The following is a 19611-nucleotide window of genomic DNA, read 5'->3' as shown; positions in this document are numbered from 1 at the left end:
ATCTAAAACATGCCAAAACATGCCCAATTTACATACAATCGGTCGAGATTGTATCAAAATTGGGAATTGAGGCCAAACCGTTCTGGTGTGTACACAGCATTAGAGTGGATTGTTCATAAAATCGTACTGTGTGTGGGCACCTTAAGAAATTAAAGTTAACAAGTAGATTAAATAAGGACATTATTAGATAGAGTACATTATTTGGTAATTTGCTTTCTACTGTGCCTATTAAACTTTTAACGTGTGTCATGTGTAATTAGTATGCTAATTTTTTTCTCTTATTAAACAAAAAGATTGCACATACTCCCTAAAGATTATTTACATTCTATGTAACAAAGGTGTAGCTAATGGGATGTTTCTGAAGCTTATAATTAAGTGAAGAAGTGGTTGTAGCGTTTGCAAAGTTGCCCTAGATAACTCACAGTAGATAGGCACAGAAGACCTGCCTGTTTCCTTTGGAGGTCTGCTTGGCATTGTCTAGAGCTTATAGAAAATGCACGAGAAATGGCTAAATGTAATAGAGAAATGCCTGCATATTCTGCTATCATACGTCCCAGCTGCTCTCCTGGCCAGCCTCACTTTCTCTATCAGCCCTGCTGCTGCTGGCTTTGTGTTGCAGGCTAAAGTCAGTGCTTGCAGGAATATTCCTTTTCTTTTGCATGCTTCTATATTTAGCTCTATGGAAGGTTACGGTTATGTGGAATACCACGGTGCAATCTAAGCGCACAGTACATGGGGAACAATCAGAAGAGGGTTTGCTGAAATCTTGAAAAGAGCCAGACTGTCACCTACTATTGATTATTTCACTACTACCGTTGTTAAGAAAGGGGGTTAACTGGCTCTGGTTTTTCTGTGTTTTTTTTTTTTTTTTTTGTCGTTCTATAAAGGGAACTGCAGTCTGGTAACTTTGGTTTGGTTAATACATATACAGAGGCATTTTGCGGAGATTACATTAATCCATTCTTTGGGGTTGGAGAGCTGGCTGGGGAAGGTCACAGCTGTGCTGTGCTGCAGCATATTCAGGATAAAGCAGAGACTTCTGGTGGACTGGGCGCTCCCAGGGATAATCAGGAATCACCAGTGAACGCACCCCTCCTCTTTTTCACCACTAGCACCTCTCCCCAACCTCCTCCTCTTCCTCACTCCATCCCTCCCCCCACTGCTCTTTCTTCCAAAACATCCTTGTTTATAAACTTTGATGGAGAATTACACACCGGGCTGGAAAAATGCCTGTTATGAAAGGATTACTAGCACCTCAGAACACCTTCTTAGATACTATAGCGACTAGATTCGACGGAACACGTAAGTCCTCACTTTGTTTCAGCACAGCTCTGTCTCCAGCGAGAGGACAATAGTCAGTTGAATAATGATTTTAGTGCTTCTTACAGCTTTCCTATGGCTTATACTAATTTACTAAGTAGAACATGGTATGCTGGTGTAGATTTTATTCCATAGATTGGTAAACTCCTGTATGTGTGTGTACCTGTATGTTACCGATCAGTAACTGCACTGTTGGGTTTATTTAATTGTGCGTGGGGTCAGCCAGTCACAGCAAAATATCCCTTTCCTAAGTCGTTATCGGAGATGAGGGCTGTGCATTTCAGCACCGTGGACAGCTCCATGTATCTCTCCAGGCATGTCGGTGCTGAAGCCTCTGATACCTGCTCTATAGCTTCTGACTTATTTGCAGATTTGCAGAGATAAAAATGACTTTTTGGGGATTGGGATGCTAATTTCCAGCCATATTCTATTCATAGTGGGAACCGTATATAAATTGTCCATTAAGCTTGTTCAAAGAAGTTTTTTTCTTATGTAACAAACAAAGTTAAGGTAACCTATTAAATTAATGTTTTATTAGGATGACAAGTACTGTATCTTGCTTTTAATTACTGAATGGGGGACAGACAGTTTAAGTTTTATAACTTGGGATCAGTTACTGTGATATAAAGTTAGAAAGATAAGGGAGAGTAGGAGAGAGTCAGAGAGAAAGAGGGAGAGTAAGAAAGAGAGAGAGTGTGTGTGTGTGTGTGTGTGTGTGTGTGTGTGTGTGTGTGTGTGTGTGTTTTATAGGGAAACATTTTGATAAAACAATCTTGTTGTCTACAGCAAATTATAACATTGTGTCCAACTTTATATTTGATACTTGTTTTTGTGTCACTATGTTGGGTATGCTTACCAGTAAGCATACATTATATTACTGTACAATGTTGAAGCTTACTACAATGCACTAAAGTATTTAGCAATCAATAAATACAAACATAGCAAACCTCTCCATATTCTCAAAACTTCTAAGGGTTTCTTTTATTTGAATGACTAATTAATCTGCTATCCCTGCTGCTTTCTCTGTCTTTCACTGCTTATGGAATAGCCTCACTGGAACTTCTTTTTCCTTTCTTCCAGCTCACAAAAAATGTACTTATATCCTTCCCTAAGAATAATTTAACAATAGACTGCATAAGTAGTCATAGAACGTTCATGTAGAAGATCTATTGAAAACTCTAGGCATATATATATATATATATGAGAATAAAAAATGCTATATGTCATAGTAATATTGTATATGTCTACAGTATGTACTGTACATTCCTTCCATGCAAATAAATCCCCAGTTCTCTAGGAATAAGATGAATAATTCCATAAAGCAGATTGAAGAGTAAACATATTTAATAAATATAATCTCAAAACCAATGTTTTCAAAAAGAAAATATAAATATCCAATCATGTTTGCTATTAGGGACATGTCATTGTAGAGGCTTTGTTCAGACTAGTTAGTAATTTCCCAGAAGTATGCTTTGAGGGGACTTGATAAAGTATAATGTAATATAAATCCATATACTGTACAGTAGGTAACAGTGAATCCATGAGAACTGTTCAGTCGTTTATCATGTGATATGAAGTGAAGTTTAGAAAACCACTAATATGCCTCCATATTGACCAGTTAGTCAAATTGCATGCATTTTGCCATGGCGACAGCCAATATGCTTCCAGTGTAAACATATTTGATCTTGTATACAGATTTTGAAAATATTATTTTTAGAGAACGTGTCTAATGGGTTTGAAATCTCAGACTTAACAATCTGTTTTGAGCAAAGTAAAACTGCGGTTGGTTTTTTTTATTTTAATTGTTTTTGCTAGATTACTTTGTGAACTAGATCATACACAGATGACCTAAGTTAATGCACTCTTTTAATTTAAGCATATCACATTGGAAGGATGCAGTATGCTGTCATCAATGATAGACTAATCCAGTACTGAATCTCTAATCCAAGGGAGAATTAATTATAATTCTGACCAACCATGCAGAAAGGGAATCCAGATTTCATCTACAAATATGCTGCACTTAAGACTTAACTCCTTTCTTACATCATAATTTGCACAGCATATATTGACTTTAAAAAGTTTCATTTATCAACAAAATACTATTCCTTTATCAAATATAAGGATACGTGTTGGTCAAAAATAATGCATTTGCAATGGAAACAAAATGCAATAAGAGAATGATGATGAAATCACATTAAGTGTCATATTCTCAGGATTGCAATATATATATATATATATATATATATATATATATATATATATATATATATATAACAAATATCTGCTTAGACATATTTTAAAGTTATTTAAATATTACAATAATGAACAACAGCATAAAATACATGAATTCCTGTACTTTTTAGAATGATAACTACAGGTCTTTCTCTTAAAGTTATTCTTAAGTTAGTTCAGAATTGCAAGAGAGATAAGTATATACATGTTTCATTTTACATTACTTTTGTAACTCATCATTAACATCATCATCATCATCATCATCATCATCATCATCATCATCAATTATTTTTTTATTTTTAAGTAACTAGATTGACATTTTCCTTCTACACACTACAAGATACAGTATCCAGCATGGAATGTAAAGTGTCTAGTAACAGGAAAGTGTATCAATTAGAGAGTGGATGTAATGTTTCAGTAATTCATTCATAACTACTGCAGTTCTCTATGCCAGTCAATGATGCAACCAATGATTTCAATTTCTGTCTGAAAAGAGAAGACTGCACTTACAGTGTATTTATCATGGTAGGTTTCATTTCTATGTGATATAATTCTAATAGTCTGGCAAAATAGTTACTTAATGGCTTTCCTAATGCATATATTGTATGAAAGCTTTATATATGTAGAATAATAGCTAAAATAAATGGAAACTAGGTTCACAAATATTAAAACAACCTACATTAATACGAATGGTTTATAATTATGTATGTTGTTATTCTTAAACTGAAGGTAATACAACAAGTTACATTTATTTTTATAATAATGTCAATATAAAAATAAATGGATGATACTATATTCGAACATGGCATATGCTTATTACTCAAGTGGCCCAGATATAAAATGCAGCTACCAAGCAGAGCAAAATAGAATATTTAAATATGAAGAAATATCAAGGCATAATAATAAGGAGGTTATGTCTAACTGGAATGGGCATTTCTCTCATGCATTGATGCAAGAATAAAGTCTACAAGGGAGAAAATTCACATGAACTCATGTATCAATCAGATTACTCTACACCAGTGAGCAAGTATTTCTTTTTCATGCTGTCTATGCATATTTGCATTATATCTAATTCTGGATATACTCTGTGTAATATCACAAATATGTATAGAAAAATGGTAATTGAATAAATGAAAGAATGTAAATATTGTTTGTGGACGCTTGTATAGATAGATAGACAGACAGACAGACATATGGGTACTGGATCAGTGGCATGACAATAAATATTGAGCCCCCCCGCCGGGTAAAAATTTGCGCCCCCTTTCCCCCCCACCCCAGTTAAAACACCCCCCTAGGGAGCGGGCAGGGGGGTCCGTGTGGTGCGGGTGTACCTGCGGCGCTGTCTAGAACCCACGGTGAGAAGGTTCCCTGCATCGCTGTGTAGTGAGTTGGCGCCGGGTGACCGGGTCCCTGCAGTGTCTTAGAAATAAGAAGTTTGACTAGCGCTATCCACCGGGCGGCGGCGCGGGAAGCGCTTCTGATTTTGAAAACACTGTCTGCACGCTGATTGGCAGAATCTCAGCCAATCAGCGTGCGGCCATTGTTTTCGAAATCAGAAGCGCTTCCCACGCTGCTGCCTGGCAGATTGCGCTAGAGTCAGACTTCTTATTTCCAAGACACTGCAGGGACCCGGTCACCCGGCGCCAACTCACTACACAGTGACGCAGGGAACCTTCTCACCGCGGCTTCTAGACACTTGGACAGTGCCGCAGGTACACCCGCACGGACCCCCTGCTCGCACCCCGCTGCCCGCACCCCACTGCACTCACAAGGAGGGGCGAGCTGGGAGCGTAGCAATAGCGCTATAGTTATGCCACTGTGCCAGTCCCTCCCTCCAGTATTACAGATGCAGCAGGGAGTACACCGGAGAATGAGATCCTGCCTCTCCGTGTGGGAGCCGGTGCCCACGCAGCCCCCGCTTCCCCAAGCAGTGGCAGGGGCTGCCTTACACAAGCTATGCCACTGTGCTGGATGACAATCATTACACCAATGTCGTAATCCGGACTGGTAAAACTCACACAGTCGCGATTGCGACTGACAGGGGCTATTCTCTTTCATGGGAGGCAGAATAGGATAGGTTGTGATTGCAGCGAGCCACCAAGCTTGCAGCATGGCAAGCACAGTGAGCTTACAAGGGGCTTTGTTGCACTTGCCAAGCTGTCTGAGTCCTGGCAGCCAGTATTCTGACATAGGGGATACAGTCATTAGGTCTACAGCAAGATTGTCGACAAGCATTGGGTTGACACCATTAGGTTGACATGCTAAAAGGTCGACATGGGTCTAGGTTGACATGGGTTTAGGTCGACATGGGCAAGGTCGACAGTCAAAAGGTCGATATGGGGATTTTCACTGTTTTTTGAGCCGGCAGGTGGTATTTCATGCACTACCATCCACTAGGGCATGGTGGGAGAATAAAATAGTTCTAATGATCTAGATCCATGTCAACCTATACCCATCTCGACCTTTCCACATGTCAACCTAATGGTGTTGACCAAATGCTTGTCGACCTTCTTACTGTAGACCTAATGATCCATACCCCCAGATAGATAGATCAAGGTGATGAACCTCCTGAATATAGTGAAGCAGTCGATAAAGCGGCACTCGGAGACTTGTAGATGGGTGAAATGCTTAGTATTAAGGGATGTTGTTAATAAAAAAGTGCAAATAAATATAAACTGTCGGATGATGGTGTACTAGCATTTAAAAAACACCATCTGGTGATTAAAAAAGGGAAATACATGACATACAACATTAATGGGAAAAAGACTTCTACCACTGAATGGACCGAGCCCAGGACAAAGATTTTTGATTGTTGTCTGTCCATGCAGGCAATATGTTTAAAGCAACTATACCTTTATATATGCATAAGGTTTACCGATGATATAATATGCAGTGATGCATTTTTCTAGGAGGCAATAGATGCAAAGTTATTGTGTCCCATCCCAATTATTGTAAATGGTGGGATCGCAATCTCAAAAGTGTAGTGAAATTGAATACTCCAAGAGGATGTCAACTATTCTCATCTTGTTGAGATGACAACAGTATGGTCGTCCCCCTACTGCTATTCTGTAAGCAAGTGCAAAATCTGTTACAAGTTGCCAAAGGTGGACTCTATTCAAGATCAGATATTATAAAAAGTTGGACAGGCCCAAGTTCTCATTGAGACCTTTGGGATAGAGGGTGTCCAATTTAAAAATCCATTGTGACTCTAATTGCAACAGTTTTTTTTATCTATTTCCCCCTCGGAGTGACACGGGAACATGGTCCACTATTTTATTACCCAGGGTGGCCATATTGTGTTTTTTTATGGCGAAGTATCGTGCAACCGGTTGTTCACTTTTACTGGTATGGCACTTTTGTGCTGCGCCATTCCAACTTTAAAGGTGACCTTTTTATGGTAACCTCTTTGTAAGAATTTTTGTAACATCTCCTCTAATTGTGTTTTGGCTTCCTCAGGGTCACTCGTAATCCTGCAGATTCTTAAAAATTGGGAATACGGTAATCCTCGTACTGTGGCCCTAGGGTGAAAACGCTTAAACTGCAACATGGTGTTGCGGTCTGTAGGTTTAACATACGCATAAGCATTTCACCCATCTATAAGTCTCAGAGTGCCGCTTTATTGATTGCTTCACTGTATGTATATATATATATATATATATATATATATTTGTTGTCTCTGCACCCTGACAACAATGCAAGTAAAGGCATTGAAAAGCTAGTAAAGTAAAACCTATCGGATGTTACCCTAAAGGAGTCTTGCCCATTATGTACCAACCCAGCTTTGAAGCGGGCCTTAGATTGCCCGAGTTGTGGTGCTATGGTTAAAAAGTAAAGTGATACTGGAATGGAGCCCCATGGGTAACCCAGGGCAGTATGGGTCTACATACTAATTAAATTAAAAACAGTTGGTATTTAATCTTTTCACAGCGGGCAATTCCACATCACCATTGCCCACTAAAGGTAGTATCTCTAATTGTGAACCCTGATATTCACTATGTACTAGGGACACCAATATATATAATTTAGAATAAGACCAATCCACAAACAGGAGGATATGACATCGTCCTCCCCTCACTATAAATAGAGATCAGGCACCCTAACCATTCATTCTAGTGGTTTTCCCTGCAGAAGATAGGAGTCCTAATAGGAGGTATGATATAACACTTTGATTCTCACTACTGAACTGGCTATATTTCTGTTTAGAATGTATATGGACTCTGTCCATTGGAAGTTTTGGTACTTATGTAATATCTGGGCTCCCGTTTGTCTTATGAGACCTCGTCTCCTCGCGGGGCTCGCTGCGCTCGCCACGCTTCGGGCACGGTGGCTCGCTGCGCTCGCCACACTATATAAAATCAACTCCATGCGTAGTTGGATAGTAGGGGTATGAAAAAATGGGTTGCATTTAACATGGGAGCCCAGATAATACATAAGTACCGAAGTTTTTTATATATATGTATTTTTTTTAAATTAATTTTTACAAAATAAAAGTAGTTAATGAAATTCATAAATATATATTTTTTATATACAATTTCCACATATGTATAGTGTGTATATAACATTATGTGTTAACATATAATGAAAACATGTCCTCTTGTGGAAATTTCTGATACTTGTAGATTTCATCTGCTGACACCAATACAGGACATTCTTTTGATACCTATCTGTAAGAATTGGTTTGTGCCCTCCTTCTTGAATTTTTTATCGCCAAGGGACCCCATTTCACTGCAATTCCTACACTAACAACTGGTCTCTCAAGAACCTGGCAACTACTGACACATCATAGCTAAAATTAACATGTGTTTTTTCTTGGTTTAAAGCTCACCTGCCAACTACCTTATGGCTTTTAAAGATGAGGCAGTCACCTAAAACACCTGATTAGTATTAAAGGGGCAGCTGACACAGGTTTCAGATGAATTTTTTGGAATGGCGAGTGTGGTGGTACATTTGTATCTCTCTCTCTCTCTTTCTCTCTCTCATATCATTCACATTACAACATCATTTGTAAAAATAGTATATGTTCATTCATTTGTAAAAATAGTATATGTTCCACCACAAGATGACACTGTTAACATTTCTCTGTCTTTTGATTATAAGTTGTAATTTATTATAAAGGTCAGTTAAGGCATCCTTATCATATGAGATTTAGAAACTGCCTAACTCTCATGAATATTCAGAGCCAGCTTTCACTTAATTGAATACCACATGAACATGACTATTAAAAGGGTTTCCTTGTTTAATGGCAGGTTGGTAAGCCATTTGGGGCTGGTTCTGAAGCCAACTAGTACATTTTACTGGACCCATAGATTGATAGATTTCGAGCCAATCTATGCACCATGCCCATCTTGAGAATAACCTTTCGATGAATGGTTTATTATTATATGGTTCTTCAGGCTATAGGCTACGCAGACATTTTATTTTGTATGGTTACACTATTCAAATCAGGTTTAGAAATCCAAAATACAATGAAGATGCCTGCCATTGGGCTCCAAGCCCTGAAATTGGCACTTAAATGTACAGCATCATCTGTGTGCCTCACAGTGGAATCCAGTGTGAGCATTGCTTCTCTTGCATAGCTCTGTGGCACACCTGCTGCTCCTGCAGAGATAATTGGTCCTATACCAGAAGCCCTGCTAACACATTAAATAGGAGACAGAATGGAACCTGCTCAGCATGTAATGGTGCGCACACCGCTGCTTCTGTACCACTAGATTGAACCCACCAATGAATGCTGATTCTGCATGCTGCAGATGGCTGAATCTCTTGAGTTTGACCCTGACCCATTGGCCATTGTCACACAGCATATCCAGAGTCCTGCAAATTCACTGCAGGCTTCAGTTTCTGAAGAGAAGCTGGAATTGTGGGATTAGAATTGTGTATATCATGTTTATATATAAAACATTCCCCTTTGAAAACCTCAATACACTTTTTTCTTGCTTTACCCAGTCTTCTGAGTGCCGTTCAACCCCATATCCATGGGACTCTTGGATAGTTAAATAGAAATATTTTGTCAGAAAGAGTGAACTAGAATAAGGGCCTCAGTTCCTGCTGGAGCCTACTGAAAAATAGCCCTGTATATATATATGTGTGTGTGTGTGTGTGTGTGTGTGTGTGTGTGTGTGTGTGTGTGTGTGTGTGTGTGTGTATATATATATATATATATATATATATAAAACATATAGAAAGAAAGCAAAACTTTTCAGAGAATGTCCACAAATAGAACCTCAATAAGTCCAATTAGTTGAAATCGTTGTCAGCACTTTAGATCAGATTTGTGGGATTGTGATTTTACAATAATTTTTATTTACCTGTGATAAACGCACTATGGAGCGCTCTTGTTCTTTTTAGAATAATATATATATATATATATATATATATATATATATATATATATATATGTGCGGCACTCTGCTGACTTAAAAAGTCCAATATATTTAATTAAAGCGTGATTTAGAAGCTGTATGGCATATTGACGTTTTAAGGCCAGAGCCTTTTCATCAATACTTTTCCTTATACTGTAACTGTACTTGACCGTATCTGTATACTTGTGGCCGAGGATATGGCTATCGTGCAATAATGTATTTATATATTTTCTACAGTAATATGGCTTGATACTGTATTTCTAGACTGCCCGATTCTTTTAGTCCTCAGCATTTATCCATTTATGGTTCTGTTTTACCTTGAAGACATGGAAAAGGGGAGGGTAGGAGTGAGTTGCGCTGCTGTATATAGATATTGTACACTAGCTGACTGTACAAAGATGAATGCAGGACACACTGTAGCTTTTTTATATAAATTTTATATCTAGAAAAAACACATAAGTTTACAACAAGTAAAAACAATAATGAATATAAAATAAAGCATATGAATGTACTGAAGGTTGGGATCCCAAAACAGCTATTTTAGTTTAAATAACTTCACAGCAGAATAGAATAATGAGCTCAATAAATGCAAAGTGGCTTGGAGTTGGCAATAATCTGCAGGTACTTGTTGCAGCAAAAGGATATATATATAGGAGATATCATATATGTCCGGTTCATTCGGGACTGGCCAGTCGGATATATATAAGATTTTCAAGCAATTGTTTAGGCAGTCATATAAATTTTATGCTCACCAAATTAGTAGTAGGTGCTTAGTGCTGGTAGACCCAGTTGGTGGAGTTAGGGAGCCCCTCAGATGGAAATGGCTGTTCTCCTCGGCAGCACGCCAGTGAGGTGACCCCGCGGTGTGGGGTGCAAACACCGTTCGATCTACGGCAACACGGAGTAGTTTGGAGGGTAGTATGCCGTCCTGCACTCTGGTAATCTCTGCGCAGTGTAGTTGGACCGTACACAGCTGATGGCCGGCGGCTCAGGGTGAGGTGAGCCGCACTTCAGCTGGGGAAGCACAGTCAGCGGTGAGCCCAGGGGAGGACGGCAGCGGAATGCACGCTCAAGTGGGACCGGAGGAACGGAGCTTGATTCAGCTTGAGACGGCTAAGTGCCGTTTGGTGTATGCACAAGATTTGTGCTGCTGGCTGGGGAGCACGCGAGGCGGCTATTTGCCGGTGATGTTGTGCGGCTAGCGCTTCCTCCGTGAAGTTCTTGCTGTGATATGGCTGGTTGGAACACCTTCTCAGGTACCAGGTAGTACTACCTGGTACCTGAGAAGGTGTTCCAACCAGCCATATCACAGCAAGAACTTCACGGAGGAAGCGCTAGCCGCACAACATCACCGGCAAATAGCCGCCTCGCGTGCTCCCCAGCCAGCAGCACAAATCTTGTGCATACACCAAACGGCACTTAGCCGTCTCAAGCTGAATCAAGCTCCGTTCCTCCGGTCCCACTTGAGCGTGCATTCCGCTGCCGTCCTCCCCTGGGCTCACCGCTGACTGTGCTTCCCCAGCTGAAGTGCGGCTCACCTCACCCTGAGCCGCCGGCCATCAGCTGTGTACGGTCCAACTACACTGCGCAGAGATTACCAGAGTGCAGGACGGCATACTACCCTCCAAACTACTCCGTGTTGCCGTAGATCGAACGGTGTTTGCACCCCACACCGCGGGGTCACCTCACTGGCGTGCTGCCGAGGAGAACAGCCATTTCCATCTGAGGGGCTCCCTAACTCCACCAACTGGGTCTACCAGCACTAAGCACCTACTACTAATTTGGTGAGCATAAAATTTATATGACTGCCTAAACAATTGCTTGAAAATCTTATATATATCCGACTGGCCAGTCCCGAATGAACCGGACATATATGATATCTCCTATATATATATCCTTTTGCTGCAACAAGTACCTGCAGATTATTGCCAACTCCAAGCCACTTTGCATTTATTGAGCTCATTATTCTATTCTGCTGTGAAGTTATTTAAACTAAAATAGCTGTTTTGGGATCCCAACCTTCAGTACATTCATATGCTTTATTTTATATTCATTATTGTTTTTACTTGTTGTAAACTTATGTGTTTTTTCTAGATATAAAATTTATATAAAAAAGCTACAGTGTGTCCTGCATTCATCTTTGTACAGTCAGCTAGTGTACAATATCTATATACAGCAGCGCAACTCACTCCTACCCTCCCCTTTTCCATTTCTTCTTTCTCTGTGTGCCTGACGGGCTCACGGGAGTGTATGCTGCAGCTGAAGATTTTCTTTATATACAAACTTTTTTGATCTATCAGGACTATTAATTATTGCAATTGCCGAGCGCCAGGTAGTGTGTATATAGGTGCCTCCTCTAAGGCTACCCTATTTCACACAACACCCCCTATTTTTGTTACCTTGAAGACAGTCTGACAAAACTGAGAGAAGTGAAAACTACCTAGTACAAATTTATCAAAATTGAGAACTGTTCTGTGTGAACTGCCAATAGCAATCTGGTAATTGGTGTTGCTCAAATAAGTAGCTTGAAACATGAGAATTATTGAACCTACCTTATGTCTAAAATTCTAATCACATCTGCCACCCTTATTTTATAGCTGTTGCCATGGTACTTCATGCATTATTGAGCACTTCTTCTGTCATGACGCGGCTATTGTATCCTCTATGTATATGCCCCTTTTGATGAAACATATGCTACGTTCAGTTACAATGTTTATGTAATACAATCTGGTGCTGTCCTTAAACCACAGTTTAAAATAGGTGTAGATTTGACAAAAAAAAAATATGCCAATGATTCATTCCACTGAAGAAGCATTCATATTAAAGAATTCATTTGATTGAGACGCATAGGTTCAAACTGTACCAAATATATTAATGGAGGAATAGCACATACAGCATCTGCTCTTCATAAGCAAGTACTGTAGTGTATTTTATTCTACTGTATCTTGGTGCCAGAATATAAGTATACTATAAATAGATGAACTGCAGATACTGTATATTGTCCCAGCATTTCTTCACATGCAGGAGACTGATAATGCTCTGCATTTGCTGTTCTATATGTGATAAACTGTACATGGATTCATAATGAGACTTGAAATCATGTACAAGATCAGTTACATCAGAGGCGTAACTCGGAGGCAATGGAGTCATGTGCCACCGGGCTCCTGCTCCCAAGGGGCAAATTTAAAGCAGTTCATTGAAAGCCTTAAATATCACTTCTATGGCTGACTTCCCCTCCTAGTAGGACAATAGACATCACACTCTCTTTATTTTAAACATTACATATATAAATAATTACACAAATGCATAAATATAAGGTGCTGTGTGTGTGTGTGTGTGTGTGGGGGGGGGGCAATATTTATCTTGCCTCCGGGTGTATACAATATTTAGTTATTGTCAACAATAGTTTACCAAGAACTGCTTCTTGTCTGGATTAATTTATACACTATACTGTAGTTAATAATTGAGCCAATCTCACAGTTACCTTTCCAGCATTATATCAGGAGTATTAGAGGATAAAACGCCCTTCCACGCCTCACTGTACTTTCACTGGCTTTCTCTTTTGATTTTCTCTGCACAGGAGCAATGTTAACTTGCTTTGATGATTTTTTTTAATCCAGCACTGCTACTGTACTTGCGGCAAGTTTGATATACTTTATAATTATTGGGGTGGGGGGGGAACATAATGAATAGGCCCCTTAGGATTATGAAAATACCCCTTTGTGTCTTCCTATAGTTATTAGTTATGTTTGGTTCCCAGGCCCAGGCACAAATTGCAATTGCTTTCATACTAATTAATGTGTAGTCCTGTTTCAAATGTCTTTCTTGTATTAGGACTTTTTGGGAATGACTATACTCCTGTACTTCTAACGAATGTGATTCACTGTATATCCATCTGATTTTAGAAGTCTAGCCCATAAGTACTCATTTTGGGGGTTTATTTTCAGTATGATAATGAATGTTTTCATTATATTATTTATTATATAACTTTGTGTCAAGAAATATTCTAATAGTCTTATATCGAAGGATGTTCATTGGTGAATGCATTTGTAGTACAGGCATAATAATATTCCTACCTGTGCAAGGCGATCATCAGATATTTGTGATTATGTATAAGGTATTGGATATGTGAGCTTGAAAGTAATGCTAGATGTGTGTGTCTATCTCAAAGTACTTTACTTACTGTAAGTTACTTTACTTACTGTATTTGTTCACTTTGATAAATGCGCGCTGCTTAATTAATGGCTGCTTTCACCTACCGGTGTATACGCCCATTGTCAACAGGCAGCTGGTGTTCAAACGCACTGTGGGCCAGATGCACTAAGCTTCAAAAGTGATAAAATGGAGAGTGATAAATAGCCAGCCAATCAGCTCCTAAATTCCATGTAACAGACTGTGTTTGAAAAATGTCAAGCAGGAGCTGATTGGTTGGTTGTTCATCACTCTCCATTTAATCACTTTTGAAGCTTAGTGTATCTGTCCCTCTGAAGAGATGGTCTGTTGAGGCAGAGGAGGCCCTGAAGAACTGTTTTGATTGTACTGTGAGGGATGTGTTCACTGACTCACATGGGGAGGATATTGGGGAGGTGGAGGATTGTGGGGGTTCTGCTTGATTCGCAAGGCTGCGGATCCGCAGCCTTGCGAGTCCATCAAACGCTGCCTTGTGAATGGTGGCCTGGCTACCACCCATTTGCAAGGGTGACTCCCTCACAGGGCCTGCGAATAGATGTTACACAGTAACATCCATTCGCAGCCTAGTGGGACCCATCCACATCATTTCGATGGTCACCGACCCTCGAATGATGGCAAAGGTGCACGCATATGAAAGTGACTCTGAAGTCACTTTCATATGCATGGATGCTCAGGAGGAAGTGGGTGGGCAGCTGACATCCGGTGATGTCAGCTGGTCGCCACCCGTGACCGCATCATTGCGGCATTTGCATGAAAATGCCCAGAGTTCCCATGGGAACGCCCATGAAATGCTGGGCATTCCCATATGTAAATATAGACTAAGGGGGATCTCAAGTTAATGACTTTAATAACTTTTTTAATAGATTTGACCATTCATCACTCATCCCAGGTAGATTCTTAGCCCTATTTCCCGAAACATTTCCACACTGTCTCTTACAACTGATCAGGTGAGAAGGGAATTTACTAGTAGATGTAATATAAGGAAGGCTGTGCGCCCAGATGGTATTAGCTAACAGTTCTGTGCAGATCAGTTGTGTGGGATAGTGGAGACCCTGTTTAATATGATCTTAAGGCATGGGAGGGTACCACATCTTGGGCCTTATTCTGGTCTGTGCGGCCGGAGCCGAATATGCGGCCAGGACCGTGCGTCCTAAACCCCGCCTTCCGTATGGATCGCTCACTCTGTCCGAATGCGGTAAGCCGCTGACCGCACGGAGCACGAGTGGATTTCTCATGTATACACCTCCTCCATCTCTGGGAACCTCTCCCATCATTCGATGGTCGCAGACCATCGAATGCAGGACCGAGTGGTCAGGCAGCTCCCGCGAGCTCAGACCACTCGGGCATTTCTCCGTGCAAAAGCAGGGGTCTGGGCGGGCAGCTGACATCCGGCAATGTCATATGTCCGCCCCCTACACGTGCGTCACGGCCGCATTACCATACGTACACCCAGTGTTTTCATGGGAACGCCCATGAAACGCGGGGCGTATGCATATGTTTATGAGGCCAAACAGCCTTTCACGCCCCTCTCCTCCCCCTGTTCGTAGTGTAAACAATTCATGCGGAATTTGGACGTATGTCCCTTTCGCACATGAGCAGATATGCCTCTGCACATGCGCAAACACAAAACATTGGTGGAACGAACGCACGCGGACATATCCGCACCAACCAGAATAAGGGCCCTTGTGTGGTACCTGTATCAAAGACTTCACGTCCCAAGGATTTCAGCAGCTATAGGCCAGTGGCATTGACATCACAGCTAATGAAGTCCTTGGAGAGGTTGGTCCTTGGCTACATTGTGACAGCTTAATTGGATCCACTGCAGTTTGCATCGGGGTGGATGATGCTTTCATATACCTGATACAGAGGTCCCTCTCTCATTTGGAGAGGGCAGGGGGCACAGTAAGAATCATGATTTTTTATTTCTCCAGTGCCTTCAGTACCATTCAGCCCTGGCTTCTGGGGGAAAAGCTGGAGGGTTTTGGGGTGGATCACATCTAACCACCTGGATTCTGGACTACCTTACTAACCATACACAGTATGTGAGGACCAGGGAGTGCCAGTCTGACATAATTATCTGTTATATGGCGACCCCACAGGGTATAGTTTTAGCACCGTTTCTTTTTTACGGTCTACACTGCAGACTTTGTATACAACACACCAACTGGTCACCTGCAGAAGTTTTCTGATGACTCTGCTATAGTAGGCCTTATTTTAGATGGGGCGATATGGAGTACAGAGAACTTATGCAGGATTTTGCCCTCTGATGTCAGAAGAAATATCTCTGGTTTAATACAAGAAAGACTAGGGAGCTGGTGGTTGATTTTAGGAGATGTGAACACTCTCCTCCTACACCGGTGAGGATCCAGGGAGCAGATATTGAGATTGTAAAATCTTATATGTACCTGGGTTTTCACCTAAACAATAAACTGGACTGGACTGATCATTCTGCTGTTCTGTATAGCAAGATGTAGAACAGACTTTACTTGATGAGATTGAGATATTTTGGGGTGTAGGGAGCACTACTGAGGACCTTTTTTGACTCTCTGGTGGCATCAGTTATAATCTTTGTGGTGGTTTGCTGGGGTAGCAGCATTTCAACTGCTGATAGCAAGAGATTAAACAGACTGGTTAGGAAAGCCAGTTCTGTTTTGGGAATCCTCTTGGATATGGTAGAGGTGGTGGGTGAGAGAATAATAAATGGCAAGTTAGCATCCTTGCTCGATGATCCGTCCCACCCACTGCTGGATATTTGGTTGGAATTAAGTAGTTCCTTTAGTGATAGATTGTTTAACCCCCAATGTCTTATAGAGAGATATTGCAGGTCTTTTCTTCCTGCTGCGGTTAGACTATATAACCACCATGGTCCCCTGTAGAATCTTGGACACATCTTACTTCTTATGTTATGCCAATCATGTGCAATATATATTTACATATTTTGTCTTGGTTTCTTTTTCTTTTTTTCGTGTGTATTATTATGCTATTTATTCTATCTCTACTATGCACTTTGCTTTAACGATGTGAATTTCTCAATTGTGAGACAAATAAAGGAATTCTATTTTATACCAATTGGCAATTATCTAGTACTGTAGATTAGGTTATGTTATTGCTCGTATTATTACCATTCATTGTGTAACAAAATGATACAAAACCTTAAACCCTGCTGAATGCCCCATCCCCGAGCTAGGTCCTTGCTTTGGTTCTTGACTCTAGTTTCCTTTACCTGGGACAAACTGCTGATTTTGTACACCTAATATTGTTCTAGTCCAGTGGTAGCCATCTCCAGTCTTCGAGAGCTACCAACAGTTCAGATTTTCCAGACAACCTAGCTGCTGCACAGGTGCACTCATTACTCAATAACACATTTTTAAAGATCCACAGGTGGAGCTAATTACTTCACTTGTGATTCTGTGAGGAGATTTGGAAAACATTAACTGTTGGTAGCTCTCGAGGACTGGAGTTGGCTACCCCAGTTCTAGTCTCTTACACTAGAATGTATGGGAATAATTTATCCTTAATTGAGAAGAAACTGTTTTAATGATAAATGTGTTGCGCCTAACATACAACAGTGTTTGCACTGTTCGCTAGTTAATTATCTCTGTACTCATGTTGACTATGTCCTTTGTAGTACAACTGCCCCACCTTTTTTTGTAAGTCTTCTGAAATAATAGGATTATGTTCTAAATATCTCTTTTCTTACCACAACTGTTAAATCACATTTCATACGCTGTATATCAAAACTACTCTGCAAATATTATCACTGCTGAATACATTTAAGAGGATTGACAGACCTGAATGAACAGAGTTATGGTAAAACTGAAAATAAGCCCTCCTGTTAATAATGCTAGAGATTTGTACCTATTATTTGAGAAGAGATGATACTTCTTTAAGCTGTCAAACCAAGATGACAGAATACTATACATCCTCTTAGTTTTTAGAAATGTTCATTATTATAACATACGGTATGACTACTGTCAAATAATATAAATGGCACAGAGGTGACAATGAGAGTTACACACCACAATAGATGATATAGAAAGGGGGACTTTATAAGAACTAAATATATTTAGCTAAAGGTCCTCTTGTAGTTTGGATGTGTTGGTGTAGTCACAATATAGAGAAGTACTTATATGTTAGTTGGACTCCCACTATAGTTAGTACGCTCATGCCCCCACTATCCATGTTGACATGGAGTTGATTTTATATAGTGTGGAGAGCGCAGCGAGCCACCGAGCCCGAAGCGTGGCGAGCATAGCGAGCCCCGTGAGAGGATGCGGAAAACTAAGCAAATAGCTTAATGGGCGCCCAACTAACATATAAGTACCTATAGAGACAAAAGTCACTTTTTGGTAGAACTTGCTGTCAACGAGCACCAGTTTAATGGACTATGGTGTTCAAAAATATTTCAAAAGACCAATCTCCTTGAAGTACAGTAAATAACTTAAGAAACACTGACGTTTTTCAATTATCAAAATCTTCTGTTTATCTCAAGTCTAGCACTAATTGTTTAAATGTATTCTTCATTTTGTACTTATTTAGGACACAATATGGCAGTGGCATTGGTGATGATGAGTTATAGTATAAATAAAAACATAAAAAAAACATTATGACATGATCAAATAAAAATATTGATTTGAAATATTTCCTTAGTATATAAAGCAGTATAAATAATGACCACAATGTGTATCTGAAATTATAGTGGCCTACTATTCCTTGTCCAACCATAAGATTTTCCGCAATGATATATTCTCAAATTATAATGGTGTAGTTACTGGAGCCGTGTCTAGTATATCTCCATAATGAAGTAATATCATAGATGCAGAATTGGTTATTTAAATACATTTTCTATAAAGCAGGCTGTCTCGTTCATGAATGTCCATACTCAGTAGAGGATTCCTGGTATAAAAGTAGTAAAATTCCAAATGCTAGTGGATAGGTGTCCAAGCGTCCTCAGATATTGCTCTAGACTCGAGCCACTCAGGACTCTTACCATTCTTCAAGACTCATTTTTCCCAGTCACCAATTGTGGTTTGCTGATGTCCAATGTGTATTGAAATTATTCAAACAGTGCTTAGAGCATGAAGGCACAGTATTTTGGGCTCTAAATATGTTGACATTATGGTCATTACTAAATGCAATCTTTTCTCAGGCACAACATGAACTGAATATATTATTATTTTATTATATTATATTATATTTTATGTATAATCAGCATTGTAATTCCTTAGCACAGTTTATTTATTTTTTCTTGTTCATAATACACTAGGCCAGTGGTAGCCAACCCTAGCCCTCGAGAGCTACCAACAGTTCACATTTTCCAGACAACCTAGCTGCTGCACAGCTGCACTCATTAATCACTGACACATTTTAAAAGATACACAGATGGAGCTAATTAGCTCACTTGTGATTCTGTGAGGAGACCTGCAAAACATGCACTGTTGGTAGCTCTCGAGGACTAGGGTTGGCTACACTAGGCTGTTGTTTTGAAGTGTTCATTGGTATACAA

The 19611-nt window shown here is 40.0% G+C and overlaps 1 protein-coding gene across 6 annotated transcripts in view; it reads left to right on the top strand.

Annotated features, from left to right (window-relative positions):
• Positions 1-630: 630 nt before the first annotated feature.
• KCNH8 (potassium voltage-gated channel subfamily H member 8) overlaps positions 631-19611 on the top strand; it is a 323204-nt gene continuing 304223 nt past the window's right edge. For 3 of the 6 annotated variants that reach the window (XM_083188771.1, XM_083188770.1, XM_083188765.1), the window contains exon 1: positions 632-1302. In XM_083188771.1, coding sequence (XP_083044897.1) covers positions 1227-1302 — 76 coding nt within the window. In that variant the 5' untranslated portion in view covers positions 632-1226. Of the gene's footprint in view, positions 1303-19611 lie in introns of all 6 variants that reach the window. The other 3 variants (XM_083188766.1, XM_083188768.1, XM_083188769.1) reach the window with 2 other exon arrangements.

The sequence above is a fragment of the Crinia signifera genome, chromosome 5 (assembly GCF_055691185.1).
Source record: "Crinia signifera chromosome 5, ASM5569118v1, whole genome shotgun sequence".
NCBI lineage: Eukaryota > Metazoa > Chordata > Amphibia > Anura > Myobatrachidae > Crinia > Crinia signifera.
The sequence above is the reverse complement of the archived record's forward strand: the minus strand, read 5'-3'. Positions and strand labels throughout refer to the sequence as shown.